Source organism: Herpailurus yagouaroundi, unplaced genomic scaffold, assembly GCF_014898765.1.
Source record: "Herpailurus yagouaroundi ecotype Mexico unplaced genomic scaffold, PumYag 139, whole genome shotgun sequence".
Taxonomy (NCBI): Eukaryota; Metazoa; Chordata; class Mammalia; order Carnivora; family Felidae; genus Herpailurus; species Herpailurus yagouaroundi.
In genome coordinates this window covers 49072969-49090052 of record NW_024412394.1, presented here as the reverse complement: position 1 = coordinate 49090052, position 17084 = coordinate 49072969, and the positions used below count along the sequence as shown (strand labels likewise).

General features: G+C 43.2%; 1 protein-coding gene across 7 annotated transcripts in view; it reads right to left on the bottom strand.

The window, feature by feature from the left end:
- ANKRD6 (ankyrin repeat domain 6) overlaps nucleotides 1–17084 on the bottom strand; it is a 216411-nt gene that overhangs the window by 4842 nt on the left and 194485 nt on the right. For 5 of the 7 annotated variants that reach the window (XM_040474163.1, XM_040474162.1, XM_040474164.1 and 2 more), the window contains 8 exons: nucleotides 16500–16598; nucleotides 15229–15306; nucleotides 11279–11383; nucleotides 9816–9950; nucleotides 9318–9503; nucleotides 8702–8854; nucleotides 1030–1143; nucleotides 138–264 (listed from right to left, as the gene is read on the bottom strand). In XM_040474163.1, coding sequence (XP_040330097.1) covers nucleotides 138–264; nucleotides 1030–1143; nucleotides 8702–8854; nucleotides 9318–9503; nucleotides 9816–9950; nucleotides 11279–11383; nucleotides 15229–15306; nucleotides 16500–16598 — 997 coding nt within the window. The remainder of the gene's footprint in view (nucleotides 1–137; nucleotides 265–1029; nucleotides 1144–8701; nucleotides 8855–9317; nucleotides 9504–9815; nucleotides 9951–11278; nucleotides 11384–15228; nucleotides 15307–16499; nucleotides 16599–17084) is intronic. The other 2 variants (XM_040474166.1, XM_040474165.1) reach the window with 1 other exon arrangement.

Genomic DNA, 17084 nt, shown 5'->3' with positions numbered 1-17084 from the left:
ATATGTCCTTGCCCCTACAGAATTTACAATCCAGTGTTTTCCACAGACCTATCCTAGGTCCACAGGATACAGCAAAGAACAATATCTGGGGGTTTTACCACCTTTGAATGGAATGGCTCTCTCTGCACATGCGTTACCTGTAGACGACTCGCAAGTAGATGGTGCGGATTTGGTCCTAGAGGCCCTAGAATCTCCAGAAAGTTTCAGCTCCAGATTCTGAATCTTTAACATGCACCAGGTTTTTAATTCGTCAACCAATGACATCTAAAAAGAAAAACAAACGAATGACAGCAAAAAAAAAAAAAAAAAAACACCAAAAAACAAACAAACAAACAAAAAAAAACAACACACACCAGATGAATTGGATCCATGGTTATGAAGCAAACCACCAAGAGTGGGTTTTTCAATTATGATAGTTCGAGATACCATCTTGACCAGCCTAAACATTGTGAACTACCTCCCCCTCCCTTCCCACAGGCCACACAGCCTTCTCTGCTTGCCCTCTGTAGACCAGGATGCACATAGCACCAATGGTGTTAGTTTCTATAATCTTCACTGAGGGACTCAGAGGTACCTTGAACACCCAAAGCTTCCCAAATCTTACAAATCAAGAATGTCTGGCCGCTTAGGAGCATAAATTCTCACACACTCAAAAAATACTCATTTTATGACTATTGTCTTGGGTAGACCACAAACTCCAAGTGCAGGAACCAAATCTTGTTCAACTACAGAGCAATACCGAGCAAATGTGCAATACATAGAAATGATTCAAGGCAGAGACCACATTTTCCCGGTGTGTTCCATTAACTGTTCTGTCTCCACCTATTACCAGAATATTCAGCAACAAATGAACTGAATTACATGCTCTTTCCTATTAACTTCATTTCAGAGTTAGAAAAGAAGGACACACTACGTAATAAGAATGCTATTAGGGGTTCTTGGCCTCTGGGTTTTCAATGATGGGTCTGAGTCTTAACTCAGTGGAGATGTGTGGTAAATCCCCAGTTAAGGGCAGATCCTGGCTCTCACCTGTCGTCTCTCCCCCTCATGCTTCTCTGTATCTGAATGCTGTTGCAGGCGGTTCAGGCACTCTGTTCTCTCTGCTGACAGCCGCTCAACCATCAGCTTGTCCAGAACACGCAGCTAGGATTCAATGAGCAAAAAGCAGAGGATGGAGATGATCTAAGAATGGGCCCTGGTCTCTTGACCTCTGGGGCTCTGGGGGACCAGCAGGGACCAGTGAAAACAGAGGCAAACCTCAACTTCTTTTATTCTAGTTTCATCCAGTATGCATCCAACTCCTGGCTTTTCACAATCCCTGAGCATGTTTTTGTATAAGCCAAAGCCTCTTTCTTATTGTTTACCTCCTAAGGGGTTGAAAAGACTGAACATGGTAAATATACAACTTGAGCCAATGCAGACCTTGTGCATAGAAGGATTTTTGTAGGTCTTACAACATTATTTCCAAGACTATTATTGAAAGGAAAACTATTTCTAGAAGTATGGAGCTGTTCATTATTTTCATTACCCTTTTCTTTTTTTTTTTTTTTTTTTTTTTTTTTTTTCCATTTTTTTTTTTTTTTTAGAGAGAGAGACAGAGCATGAATGGGGGAGGGGCAGAGAGAGAGGGAGACACAGAATCGGAAACAGGCTCCAGGCTCTGAGCCATCAGCCCAGAGCCTGACGCGGGGCTCGAACTCACGGACCGCGAGATCGTGACCTGGCTGAAGTCGGACGCTTAACCGACTGCGCCACCCAGGCGCCCCTCATTACCCTTTTCAATTAATTTTTAACACCCCTCCAAGCCCTTAAAATGTTAGTAGCTGCCCATGAGATAGCAAAAGCAGAATGCTCAGGGCTTTTACCCAGTGTTCCTAGTGAATACATCCCCTCAGTGCTTCACTGAAAGTAATCAAAGCAAGTGTGAAGAAGGGTGAGGAAGGAGTACAAGGGGAGTGCTCCAGAGAATCAATGATGGTCACTTTTCAGTCACGCCCTCCTGGATCCCCCCCCCCCCTTTATCTTGATACTTCCCGTTAGGACCCTACACCCAGGAAAGCCAAACTTTCACTGCTTTGACAAGGTCCATACCAGGGAGAGAGACTTTGTCAGCAGGGGCCAGCTCACAAGGGTTGTTCCACAATCAGATGTTCAAAACACAAACACAAAGAAGGGCCAGTTCTGGAGATGTGAGGAGGGCTCACAGGTGAGCTCTTCTCCTGTCAGGGACACACATGATGTTCAAAAATCAAAAAAGCAGCAGCAGTTCTGGAGATGTGGTGAGCACCTTCTGTTTTGTTTCTTCGGCCCTCGTGTTTTTTCTGTGAGCTGCTCTCCCGCTTTCTAGGATTGGCCTACTCCACCCACGTCCTTATCCTCTGTCAAGAGCAACTGTGTTGACATACAGCTTTGTTCTGGGGCACGGCTGATTGCTTCAGGCATGGACACCAGACTCATGCCGCACCAGAGCCCATGCCAGAGTCCTTCACCTAGAACTGGGAATTAGGACTAAGGTTTTACACACCCATCTGTCACCCTCCTTGAACTGAAGCAAGGTCCTTGAGATGGTTGGTCCAGCACTCATCTAATACACTCCTCCCTGGGCTTAGGCCAGCTGAAGTGGGTTTTATTTACAAAACAGTCTTAACTAATATACGATGGCACTAGGAAAAGAGTTCTTAAATGTGCTTTCCATGAAGGGCAAATAGCAAATAAACCTAAAACATTCTACCTCACCAACAAACAAGGAAATAAAAATTAAACAATATACTTAATCGATTTGGCATAAACTTTAAAAATAATATTAGTGATGGCAAAGGTTTGAGACAGAGACTCGATTTATATCCTATCCTACCCGTAGGATATAAATTCATACAACCTTTCTATTTAGTAGATTACTAATATTTATGAAGAGATTTAAACATCTTAACTATGGACCCAATTATCCTAAAAAGGAGCAAATAACTTGAGAAGCAAATGTTTATACACATAAGTGTTCATCATAGCATTATTTATAAGAGTAAGAACTATAAGCAACTTTAAAGTCTAACAAAAAGGAAGACATGGAAAAATGCTTGGGATATCAAATTAAGTGAAAAAATCTGGAAGTAAAAATACGTGTAATTTAGGGAGGTGGGTGTGGCGATGGGTGAAATAGGTGAGGGGGGTTAAAGAATGAACTTGTGATGAGCACTGGGTGATGTATGGAACTGTTGAATCACTATATCGTACACCTGAAATATAACACTGTATGTTAACTATACTGGAGGTAAAAATAAATAAATAAGTAAATAAACCACATACTAGACAAAAAACAAATTATATGTGTAACTCCATACCCAGAACAGTACATCGCCATTAAACAGCATATTGAAATAACACACCTAAGACATATTACTTAATTTCAATGTAAGCTACAAAGATGACCAAGGCTCTTTGCGTCCAAGATAGCTAGGTAGGAAGACTCGCTAATCCTCTCCTCCACAGACACACCAAATCTATACCAATTTAAAGGAGAGTTAATACCTAGTCTTTCCAAACTGTTCCAAAAAACGGAAGATGATGGAAACCTTTCACATACATTCTATATGGCCAGCATTATCTTGATACCAAAACCAGATAAAGATGCCCCCAAAAAAGAAAATTACAGGTCAATATCTCTTATGAACATAGATACAAAAAAACCTCAACAAAATATTAGCAAACTTCAACAATACTTCAAAATGATCAATCACCACAATCAAGTGGGATTTATTCTGGGGATGAAAGGATGGTTCAATATCCACAAGTCAATATGATACACCACATTAACAAAATGAATAAAAATTCTATAATCATCTCATTAGATGCAGAAAAAGCATTTGACAAAGTGCAACATCTGTTCATGATAAAAACTCTCAAAAGAGTGGGTTTAAAGGGAACACACCTCAAAATAATAAAAGCCATATATGACAAACTGACAGCTTACATCATACTCAATGGTAAAAACAAACAAACAAAACAAAACAAAAAAAACACCTGAGCTTTTTTCCTAAAATCAGGAACAAGAAAAGGATGTCTACTCTCACCAGTTTTATCCAACATAGTACTAGAAGTTTTAGCCACAGCAATCAGACAAATAAAAGGTATCCAAATTGGTAAGGAAGAAGTAAAACTGTCACTGTTTGCAGTTGACAGGCTACTATACATAGGAAGCCCTAAAGCCTCTACCACAAACCTATTAGAATACATGAATTCAGTAAAGTTGCAGGATACAAAATTAATATACAGAAATCTGTTGCATTTCTATATACCAATAATGAAGTAGCAGAAAGAGAAATTAAGAAAACCATTCCATTTACACTTGCACCAAAAAGAATAAAATACCTAGGAATAAACTTAACCCAGAAGGTAAAAGACCTATACTCTGAAAATATAAAGCACTGATGAAAGAATTAAAGACAACACAAGTGGAAAGATACTCCATGCTCATGGATTAGAAACTCAATATTTTAAAATGTCCACACTATCCAAAGCAATCTACAGATTCAATGCAATCCCTATCAAAATACCAACAGCATTTTTCACAGAACTAGAATAATCCTAAAATTTGTATGGAACTACAGAAGACCCCACATAGCTAAAGCAATCTTGAGAAAGAAGACAAGGCTGGCAGTTTCACAATCCAAGATTTAAAAATATACTACAGAGCTATAATAAAATATGGCACTGGCACAAAAACAGACACATAGATCAATAAACAGAGAGCCAAGAAATAAACCCACACTTATATGGTCAATCTACAACACAAGAGGCAGAAATATATGGGAGGAAAAAGATAGTTGCTTTAAAAAAAATTTTTTTTAGGGGTGCCTGGGTGGCTCAGTGGATTGAGCATCCGACTTCAGCTCAGGTCATGATCTCGCAGTTTGTGAGTTCGAGCCCCGCATCGGGCTCTGTGCTGACAGCTTGGAGCCTGGAGCCTGCTTAGGATTCTGTGTCTCCCTCTCTCTCTGCCCCTTGCTGCTCACACACTCTCTCTCTCTCTCAAAAACAAACATTAAAAAAATGTTTTTAATTAAAATTTAAAAAATCTTTAATATTTGTTCATTTTTAATATTTATTTTTGAGACAGAGTGAGAGCACGTGTGCGCGCAAGCAGAGGAGAGACAGAGAGAGGGAGACACAGAATCCGAAGTAGGCCCCAGGCTCTGAGCTGTCAGCAAAGAACCTGATGTGGGTCTCAAACCCACAAACCTCAAGATCATGACCTGAGCCCAAATCAGACCCCAACCAACTAAGCCACCCAGGTGCCCCCAACACAGTCTCTTTAATTAACGGTGCAGGGAAAACTACACAGTTACATGCAAAAGAAAAACCGCACCACTTTCTTATACGCAAAAATGAGTTTAAATGGATTAAAGACCTAAATGTGAGACCTGAACTCAAAAAACATCTAGGCGAAAATACAGGCAGTAATCTCTTTGACATCAGCCTGAGCAACATTTTTCTAGATAGGTCTCCTCAGGCAAAGGAACAAAAGCAAAAATAACTTTACCGGGATTACACCAAAATATAAAGCTTTTGCACATGAAGGAAATCATCAACGAAATGAAAAGGCAACCTACTGAATGGGAGAAGATATTTGCAAGTGATATATACAATAAGGGGTTTATAACCAAAATCTATAAAGAACTTATACAACTCTACCCTCGACAATTTGATTTAAAAAAAGGCAGGGGACCTGAATAGACATTTTTCCAAAGACAACATACAGATGGCAGACAGCATATGAAAGATGCTCAACAACACTAATAAGGGAAATGCAAATCAAAACCTGAGATATCACCTCACACCAGTCAGAACAGCCAGTATCAAAAAGAAGTAAGTGTTGGCAAGGATGTGGAGAAAAAGGAACCCTCGTGCACTGTTGGTGGGAATGTAAATTGATAAAAAATCACTGTGGAAAACAATATGGAGGTTCCTCAAAAATTAAAAATAGAACTACCATTTTTGATCCAATAATTCCACTACTGGGTATTTACCTGAAGAAAACAAAAACACTAACTCGGAAAAACAGATGCATTCCTATTCTTATTATAGTACTATTTACAGTAGCCAAGATATAGGAGCAACCCAAGTGTCCATTGATAAGATGGGCGGACAAGATATAGTGTGTGTGTCCACACACACACACACACACACACACACACACACACACACACACACAATGAAGTATTACTCAGCCATAAAAAAGAATACCTTGCAGGGCACCTTGGGTGGTTCAGTTGGTTAAACGTCAGACTCTTGGTTTCAGCTCAGGTCATCATCTCATGGTTCATGAGTTCAAGGCCCACCCTGGGCTCCACACTGACAGTGCAGAGTTTGCTTGGGATTCTCTCTCCCACTCTCTCTCTGCCCCTACCCTACTCATGCTCTCTCTCAAAATAAATAAACTTTAAAATAAAATAAAATGGTAAATCTTAAAAAAATATATATATATTGCCATTTGTGACAGCATGGACGGACCCAGAGGGCATTTTCCTAAGTGAAATAAGGCAGACAGAGAGACAAATACCATAGAATTTCACTTATATGGAATCTAAAAAACAAATGAACAAAAAAAGCAGAAACAAGGTATGAACTCCTCTGGTAGTTGCCAGAGAAGGGGTGGGGGGATGAGCAAAGTGGGTGAAGGGAAGTGAGAGGTACAGGTCTCCAGTTACGGAATGAAGAAGTCACGGGGTGAAAGGTAACAGACGGTAACCACACTTGGTGGTGAGCACGGCAGAACATGTGGACTTGTGCAATCATTATGTTGTACACCTGAAACTAATGTAGTGTAACCTGTGTCAACTTTACTTCAATTAAAAAGCTGAGGAAGATTGGCGCCTAGGTGGCTCAGTGGGTTAAGTGTCCAACTTCAGCAGAGGTCATGATCTCACCGTCTGTGAGTTCGAGCCCCGCGTCGGGCTCTGTGCTGACAGCTCAGAGCCTGGAGCCTGCTTCAGATTCTGTGTCTCCCTCCCTCTCTGCCCTTCCCCCACTCGTGCTCTGTGTCTCTCTCAAAAATAAACATTAAAAAAAAAAGCTGAAGAAGAAGAAAAAACACAGCATAGTTCCATTTTTGTTTTAAAGTGGTAACTATATAAGTACTATCTATAAAAGAGAAAATCTATGGGAAAATACACAAAACCAGGAATGGAAGGTATCTCTGGAATGTATCGCTATATTTCATATTTCTGTAATGTGGATTTTTTCCTATTAATAGGCTAGCTTATACATTTTTTAAAGTGTCTTTTGTACTTAAAAATCTATATCCACCATACATTTCTGATTACAAAGAGAAAATATATTCTTTGATGGAGAGAGATGGTGGTTACTCACTTAGCCAAGTAATCAAACTTATCATTAATAAGGAGACATCCTGGCATTATGTGCCTCCTGATGTGACATAGTTTGAAGTTTACGCCATTAACTATGACATTTTCTTGCCAAAAATACTTAATCTGAACCGAAAAAAGCATCTAGACACTAGTGGTTCTCAAACTTGGAGGTCTTGTTCAAACACAGGTGGCTAGACCCCATCCCCAGAGGTTTATTCACAATTAAGTTCAGTAGATCTGGAATGAGGCCCAAGAATTGTCATTTTTGCCCCCACAGCTCCCAGATAATGCTGATGCTACTGGTCCAGGGATGACACCTTTGAGACCCACTGCTCTAGACCTAACTTTCAGTTCACAGAGATACAGAGACAGAACAAGTTAAATAATACCATGAAGAGCCTATCAGACATGTCTAGAATGTTGAACATCCTATATAACAACTGGCCTAGACTTTTTAAAAAGATAATATCCTAGGAATAAAGAAAAAGATGGAAGAAGAAATCAGCCTGTTGTAGATGAAAAGAAACCAGAGAGACATAACCCAGATGCACAAAAAAATCACTGGATTCTGAGCTGGAATTTAAAACAAAAACAAGCTATAAGAAAACATTTTGGAAGAACGGAATAAATCGCAATACGGACTGGATATGATGCAATCATTGTTAATTTTCTCGTACATGATAACGGATTGTGCTACAAAGGAGAAAGTCCTTATTCTTCGTCAAGATGCGCTCTGAAGTATTTAGAGGTGAGAAGTCAGGACAGGCTCCAACTAAATCTCAAAGGATTCAAGAGAAAGACAGGTGCATGTGAGAGACACAAAACAAATGTGGCAACATATTAACAAATGGTTGAGTCTAGGTGGAGAGTAGACATGCTTTCATTGCACTGTTTCACTGTTTCTCTTCTTTGAAAAATTTCAAAATAAAGACACCTATAGACAGGATTGTTCTGATTGTGTGTGCAGTGGGAAAGGAGCCAGGATACAAACATAAAGAGACTGGAAGAGAATAAACCCAAATGTTAGTAGTGATTTCTCACTGTGGTGGGCTTGTAGGGGATTTCTTTTCCTTTCTAAATTTCATATTTAAAGAAAATGCTCTGTAATAGGTATATATCATTTTTATAATCAGAAGCAATTTAAGCAGGTTCTTAAAAACTTTGAATAAATGCGCTTGGAAGAAATCACATAAGCCTCTTCCCTGAGAGTCCACCCGAGGTACTCAGCTCAGTCTGCAAAATACAAAGGGTGCTCAGTGTGGGCAGCTTCTGATTTCATTTCCTGCCAGAACATCTGGCCATGGGGGGTTGTGGGGGCGGGGGGGCAACTCACTGACCTGGTGCTGGGTTTTGTTCTCCATATGCCCCAGCTTTGTGTTCATTTTATCCTGAACCGAACCCAGCTCTGCTCGGATCTCCTCCACAGCTGCCTCCAACTGGTTCTCCAGCTTGTTGATTAGGGGTTCACATCTACAACCATTTATTGGTGCCTAACAGGGGAACAATAAAGGAATCAATCCACTCATTCCCTCCTTCAACAAACTGGTTTTGAGTGCCCATCCAGTGCCAGTCAGTATGCCAGGGGGATACAGATGATGGAGGAGGCATAACTTTGGGATGTCCAATGGGCCAAGCTGTGGGTCCAATAGGCACTGAGAAGCTTCAGAGAGGGTAAGACACGGTCCCAATCCTTGTGGCTTTTATCTACTCTGGAGCCTCAAGATTACCTAGTCACTTAAGGATGGTGCACAAAGGTTTGTAACTACCCGTTTGCCTGGGCCTCAGCAGCAGCGGTGTATCTGCAGTGTAGGGAGGGACATCTGGTTTATCTTCAAAGCTCATTGCCTTCCCAAGTCAACACTGCAAGCGGATATTAGCCCCCAGGAATAGTGTTAAACAGACAGCCTTGCTTAAGGCCTACGGTCCTATGACCAGACAGGGCTCATGAAGTACCTGCATCACCTTCCCGTCCTTGCCCCGGTACAGCGTGTAGAGCTGGTACGCTCTGAACTCATGGGGAGGGGGTGGCGGTGAACATCGGTGCCTGGGCCTCTTTTTAGGGTGACTGTGAGCATGCAAGTTCTTCTGGTGTCCAGGCTGTTGGTCTGCTGGTGGAGTGGGGTCAGAAAATGCTGACGCCTGTGGGAGAGGAATCAACAATACCCCTGAGCACTGTGACATCTGCAAGACTGGCCCCCATCCAACGGCTCCCATCTCACCCTCGTCTTCCTTTGTCTCACGGCACTCCACTGTAAGCACCGCATGTCCAAAGAAATAGATCAACACATTAACCTTGTGTTTGAAGTTACCCAGATTTAATTTTCGTGCTCTGGCTCCAAACCAGCAAGCCAAGTCCAGTGGCATTTTAGCTACTGGGCATGATGCGATCCCAGGGCCCTTGGCCAACCTGCCTCCCAGCCCTCCCTTGGCTGCCTTCACGTGCCTCCTGACCTTGGGCCTTGACTTTCTCTGCCTGTTGTCCTTCGCCTTGGGCTCTGGGGAGGCGGACAGGACATCTTCTCTGGCCTCTTCTTTTCTGGGTGCAGCCTGTTCACTGCTGGGGGTGTCTCCTGCGGAGACACTTCCCTACAGAGGGGGGGAAAAAGAAGTGCCCAGAAACCGGTTCTAATTGCCCCCTCTGCCTTCTTCTGTAATGGTCTAAAATTCTGTTTGCAAGATTGCATCCACTAAAGGACCCACAGGAACCTTAGCTGATGACAAAGAGGGAACACTGCTTGGTGGTCTAAACTGAACATGTAGGACTTTCCCAGTTGGTTGAATATTTTGCTTTTACTTCATTAGGTGCCAAGGTAAACAGAGTCTTGGGTCTAATTCTATATCTTAGAGCTTCCGGAAGCTACCACAAACAGCTCAGCATTAGAAATTTTTAAATTTTTTTTGCATTTCAACCACAGCAACAACAACCAAAAAAAAACCATTTATTCTTTGAACTTGGACTTCACAATTCATAATGGAGTAGGAGAACCCCCTGAAATGAAAACATCACATTTCTAGTCCTTATAAGAACTTTTACAAATCAATATGTACAATTCACCCACAGGAACTTAATCAGAGTTACAATGCCTTAACCCTGAAAACTGATAAGAGGATTTTGAAATAGAACAATAAGCACTCGGTATAAAATTTTGTGTGCCAAAAGTTGTCTTTATATCCTAGTCTTTTTCTTCCTGCGAGAGCTGAAAGGCATGGTTCGTTCCAGTTGTGCAAGCTGTTCACTGCACAAGGGCACCTAGCAGAGGGAGCTGAAATCCGGCTCTGGCTCTCTTCCCCTTATGCACCCTGAGCAGGGCTGGGCTGCCCAAGGGGCATCTTTTTCTAAATTTGCAACAGAGGAATCACATGGGCTAGTGCAGCCTCAATCCATTCCCCAAGCCGAAAGAGAAGAAGCGACCCAGGCCACTGGTTGTCAAACTTTAGTCCACACCAGAATCACCTGAAGGGCTTGTTCGAACAGATTGCTGGGCACCCTCCCAGAGTTTCTGATCCAGTGGGTCTGAGGTGAGGCCCCCAACTCTGTGTTTCTAAAAAGGTCCCAGATGGCACAGTGGACACTACATTTTGAAAATCACTGCCCTATACCATTAAGGGCCCAGCATTAGAGGCAGTGCTGTCCACACAGTAGTGATGAGGCCACAGACACATGGCACTAGAAACTATGCCCAGACAAGGATGCCGAGAAAGACTGGCAACACGGGTACACGATCTGAAATCCTGGAGGAGTGGAGGACAAGAAACCAAAGGGAAAACACGGACAACAGTTTGAAGAACCAGCGGAAAGGAGAGACAGAGGAGGGCACGGCCGCTGCCAGATGAACCCAGAAGGAACAGCCAGATTGTTTCCCACCCTCTGTAAGGGGGTGACGTTTGGGAGGGGCGGGAGAGCTACCCCCCACCTTGCTTTGTGCCACCTCATCTCTTGGCACAGACTGAGCTCTCCTCTCTTCCTTGAGCCTCTCTCTCTTTTTCCTCAGGCTTCGCCCGCGACTGAAGCGCAAGACCTGAAGGAGGCAAGAGGCATGGTTACAAACCACGGTGTGTGCAGCGTCGTGACAGCATTGTCCTTGGACCTGGTGCTCTGATCTAGTGGAACTTCCAGCCTAGGGAGAGACCAAGCAATCACATCAAACACGCATCTCTGCCTGCCTGCTGGGCACCGAGGTCTTGTGCCGGGCTCTGTAGGAGCCCAGAAGGAAGTAGGACATGGTCCCCGATCTCAAGGAGCTTATGGTCGAGGGCAACAATAGGCATCTGTGTGCCAGGCCACGGTCGCCATAGGGGGGTGTGCAGGCTGTGCACTGCTTAACTCCAGGGAACACCACTCACAGACGAGGATAGGAACGGCATCCCCTGGACTCGCACAACACAGCGGCCCCACGCCAGGCAGTGTCTGGCTATCTTGGTACGCTGGACCTGAACTAGCCCATCATATTTTCTCTTGACCAAACTGTATTCAAGTCAGTTTTTAGTTTGCTTCAAACACTGAGGTTCATCTGTGAACCATGGTACCAACCATGGGGCAGGAATCTGGTCCCCAAAAGGAAGCATTTGGCCTGCCCAAGAGGGCAGGAAGGCGGAACAGACACAGGCAAGTAGACATGGGGTCCGATAGCCCGATTTTGGAATTCAGCAGCAGCTAGCTGTAGGATCTTCCGGCAAGTTATTTGCCCTTTCTGTATTCTGTAAATACGGGGAGTTAATGGAATTAACCAAGACAAAGCAAGTGGCTGGCACACCCTGGACTTTCAGGCACTGTTAGGTGCCTCCCTCCTGCCTTGGCCCCTCGAGTTGCTTAATTGGCCAGAGGAAGTTTAACCAGAGTACAGAGCTTTGAGCTGGCAGAAGCTTTCAACCCTTGGCCTTTTACTTCCAGCCCCGAGTCACTCCCTTTCACCAAGGAGGTCCAGAAAGGGAAAACACTTCTTCAAGCTCTAATTTTTTTGCAATAAAACACTTTATGGTCTTCATCTGTAGATGGAGAAGGGTTCTCTGAAGTTCAGCATAGTGCTTTCATCTAAATGTTCAACTTTCTTGTGTTCATTAAATTCAAGTGACATCATATGACAAGAAGAACCTCTATGGACAGCGGTACAATCTAAATGGAGAATTCCTGACGACATCTGCCTGTGGCTAAACCAGATTTTTAAATTGTATTCTCATCCTCTAAGCCAACAGCTCTGAAAGTGTCCAGGGAACCCCGGGTGCACGAAACTGAAATTATTTTCATGACAGCGTAACAATGTCGGCTTTTTCCCTCTCACTGATTGTACAGCAGTATTTACCAGAAGCTGCACACAACACCCCAGTGGGTCACGTGCAGAAGTAGAGGGCAGCCCTCCGTCTTTCCACTAAGACCGTAAGGAGATTTGCAACAATGTAACATAATGCTACCTACTCTTCTCCTGTAAATTTGGTTTTGAAAAATAGTTATTGCTCATAAAGACAATGCTATTTGTTACAAAATGAACTTACCATCTTTAACATTTCTCAAATTTCAAACATGGACACTATTAATAGATATAATTCACACACAGCTCTTAATGGGCCTCTAGAACATTAGATGTCCCCAGATCAAAAGGTCTGAGAACCATTTCTGAAACTAAATTCAGACTCACTAGGAAGTCAAGTCTGATGAGAAGAAGTGACTAATGCCCATTGCTCATTCGGTTTATGGGCTCTTAGAACAGGATACAGCCCCAGCATCAATCCAAAATTCACTTTCAAAAGCATTTGTGAACATATCAATCTAAAATGAGAAGGGATACTCAGAGGTCACCCAAATCATCAGAGTAATTCCCTCCACAGACCAGGTTATTAGCCAGTGCAAATAACTTTGCATGGCGTACAGCCTTTCTCAGCGAACCATATCATCTACCAATGGAACGTCATCAATCTTTTCTAGTTCACCGAAATCGGGGAATATGGATCTTTAGAAAGATCTTAGTACTGCTGTGAGCCATTGAAATCCACGGTCCACTAAGGTGCCAAGGCAAAGGAATTTCCTGTTTCACACAAAGAGGAAAGCTAGTTCTGTAACTTGAGAACAAAAGAACAACATGTATACAATTTTATGCATATTCCAAAGTTCCTCGTTCATATTGAGAACAGGGTTTAGCATATACAATTGTGTAAAATACTTCCATAAGAGGTCATCCTATTTGCTATTCAAATGGGCATGGAAAAACTGAGGTCATTTTTTAAAATGGAAACAGTAAAGGAGAACCACATAGGAAAATGGTCCATGGGAAAGCCTCTCCCCTAAGAACACAGATCCTTGAGTTCTGGAGACAAAGGACAGGAGGATCAAAGGCCTAGAAGTCTGTACCTTGGGGGATACTACACCCCACAACATTTGATGATCTTCACATGGCTGAGGATACAGCTGGCTGTCCAAACTGCCAATACTGAAATGCCAGATAACAGAGATAAATTCTGACATTTATTATAGCATCCTGTACTTTTTGATCTGTAAGAGACCAGCCTTTTGCTATCAGGATTCATGGATGTGACTCCAGTAATGATTTGTTTGCAAATAGTTGGAAAGAGGTGGAAACTTTTTCCAAAGGACCACCTGACTCATGCCTGTCAGAGGCTCCAAGGATGTCCAGACGCTACTGAGAAGCACTAACTCCACAGGGAACAGGGTGACCAGTTTTTCAAAGACAAAAATCTTAACTACTTCCACAAACTGCTCGTTATATCAGGTAGGTTTTTAAAATTTAAATGACCCGAAGGCCATTCAGACCCTTCAGTTGACTGGGATCAGGCTCTGATGCAGCAGGCTGGTATCTGGAATCTTCCTCCGGCTCTCCAAGACTTTATGTTCTCACAACATTAGTCAGAATAAGGTAGAAAACAAATCAGTTTTCACTGTAATGTAATACAGAGCAGCTCCGATGGGGAAACAAACCATTTCCTTAATGTTGGACATTTAGGTTAACAAAATATTGGACAGCAACAACAACAAAAAAAGCATACTGGCTTCCATTATGATGAGTAATTTTGAGAACTACAGAACGTTTTTCTATTATAGTTAAGATAAAGGGCAGCATACAAAAGGGTAGGCACAATTGTAAAAATCATGCGTCTGAAAGGGAATATGAACAAAAACAGTTATTTCAGGGCACTAAAATGATGAATAGCTTATAAATTACTAACTCTGTTAGAGGATTTCAATCTCAGCTCAAATGATATCAATTTTTTAACTTAAATGCCTAAAATACCATTATTCAATAACAAAAGGAAAGAAAGCTATTTTATACTTAACTGCCTCTAATGGACATGTGAAACATTGTGAAAATATTAAAAGAATCTTGTAACTTTATTCTTTTCTCTCCTGCTGAAAAAAAATTAATCCAATCGTATGAAAAAAAAATTTTTTTTTTTTTGTTCACCCAGACCGGGATCCCTTCCTCCCACCTTTCTCTAGAAAAGGCTCCTCCCCTCTAACCATACAGTCAGATGGACGCAGCTATGTTCCTAAAGTGCCTGTCCTGCTCGTTCAGGCCGTTTGCCCCAAGCTCGCCAATCATGATCCTCTTCTGCGACCAGAACTTCTTCCCTGAGAACCTGGGGAGTTCTGGTCCACAAAGCTGGTAACGCCAATGATCCAGCCACGGGGAAGAAATGATGCCCGTGTATGAAGACAAGCCTACTGAACTTGAAGTTTCTTGTTCTGGTTCTCTTAGAAGCCCCAAATGGATTCCTGCCTTTTCCACTGCCTGGTTGTGAGCCCATCAGTTTCCTATTTAAGTTAGTTTGATTTGGCTTTAGTAGATGGCCAGAGAATCACAACAACTTTGCAGCCCCACATAATCAATAGAATGGAAAATGTAATCAATCCTACCTGGGGAGCTTTAGTGAGGAGAAGAGCAACCTCCGGATTATTGTGGTAGCGGGCAGTCTCCAGTGGAGTCTGGCCTGCCTAAGGAAAGGCAAAGTGGGGGACAAGTGAGTAAGAGAGACCAACCCTGCACCCTAGCCCAACTGGGACAGCAATTCTGTGCTCAGTCACACCAGCACCTACACGTGCCCAACAAAATACAATCGCATAGAAGACCTGGCCTCACTCTTGAGCCTCCTCCATTCGATGAGGGGGCCAAATCACACCTGAGGGCCCAACGATTAATAACAACAGAGGGTAAGTGCTCTAGGAAGCAAAGCTCTGGAATACCTGCCCACCAAGGAATGCTTCCTGGAAGAGAGAGGAGAGAATGTAAACATCAGACAGGGCCAAAGGGGAAGATTTAGTTGAAGAAACACAAAGGACCATAAAGTCCAGCCAAGCAATGAATTTTCCCTGGAGAAGTGGAGAAGGCACTTGGAAGGGCAGACTGGGGCACAGCCACACAGTTTCAGGACCTGGACTGTGAGAGACAATTAGGTAGCTATGGCCATAATGGAGGCTCTAGGGAGATGAAGCCAAAAAGTAGGGAGCTGGTAACAGTGGGATTCAAAAGAAGGGAAAGGCATCAGGGGACAGGCACAATGGTGCACCACCCAACACAGGTCGAAGAGGAGGAGGAAGGCGGGGACTCTCCATACAACTGTTCCACCCCCAGCCTTTCTCAGTCTGTTAGTCTGTGCTACTTCAGACCACAGGTCAGCCTTAAGGAAGAAAGGGTGCCTGAGCTGGTGCCTGCCATAGGACCTAGGAGAGAGAGGGAACAATGGTGGGGTGGGATATTAAGAAAAAGAAGGAAGGAATAAGGTGATTTTGGAGAAGGGAGTTCGAGTTTTGAGGATGATTAATCTGATGGTCATGTGGCCACTTTTCTGAGGACCCTGTCTGTTTACAGGGCAGGAACTCACTTTCAGTAACATCCACTTGTCAGTTTACTTAGACACCCCTGACCTTCCTTTTCCTGCCAGGATATGCTCACTTGAGCTAGGAGTCTAGAGATGAACCCTAAGGGCTCATCAACTCATGGAGCTGCTATGAGCAAGGGTTCCCTCAAGGCGGCCTCTGGGGTCCTCCTGTTAGCAGACCTCTAATCTCTTATAAAGTAAGGCTAAGGGAGGCTGTGTGCCCTGCAGGAGGTGAGGTAAGTAACAACACACTCCATTCTGGAAAGGGGTGGGAATGATTTCTAGAAACACTGTTGCAGCTTAACTTACATTATTAACAATGGTTCCATCTGCTCCAGCTTCCAGTAAGATTTTAACCACCTTCTTGTGATTTAGGGCAGCAGCAACATGAAGTGCTGTGTCTCCGGCCTGAAATTAAATCAGAAGAAAGGCAGCTAAACTCCATCTGATCATGGCTCACAGCCTTCCGGCTTTTCATCCCATGGCCTGGTAAGTAGCTTTTCAAATTAGGATTGGCCTTAGACTGATAGGGGACCCTTTGCTCAAGGGTTATGTGGTTCTCCTTAAAGAGATCGCTTTAAAATGACCTATGTACAAAGATCGCATTCCTTTCTGACTGAGGATACTAGAAATCACAGGGAAGGACAGGGGGGCAATCTGGGGTTGTTGAGAATGGGGACCTGAAGCTTTACACCAAGGTAGGATGACGGACAGATAGCCAGGGGCCAGCAGGCTAGCCATCACAGAGCTCTGTACCATATCCCTCTGCCCAGAGGGCCCCTTGATTTCTGAGCGCTAGAATGAGCAAAAGCTGTGGAAGTAGTTACTTCTACAAACACGGGGGGAGGATCCCAGGTGGGATCACATTCCCACCTGCTGGAATGTGAAGGGCCC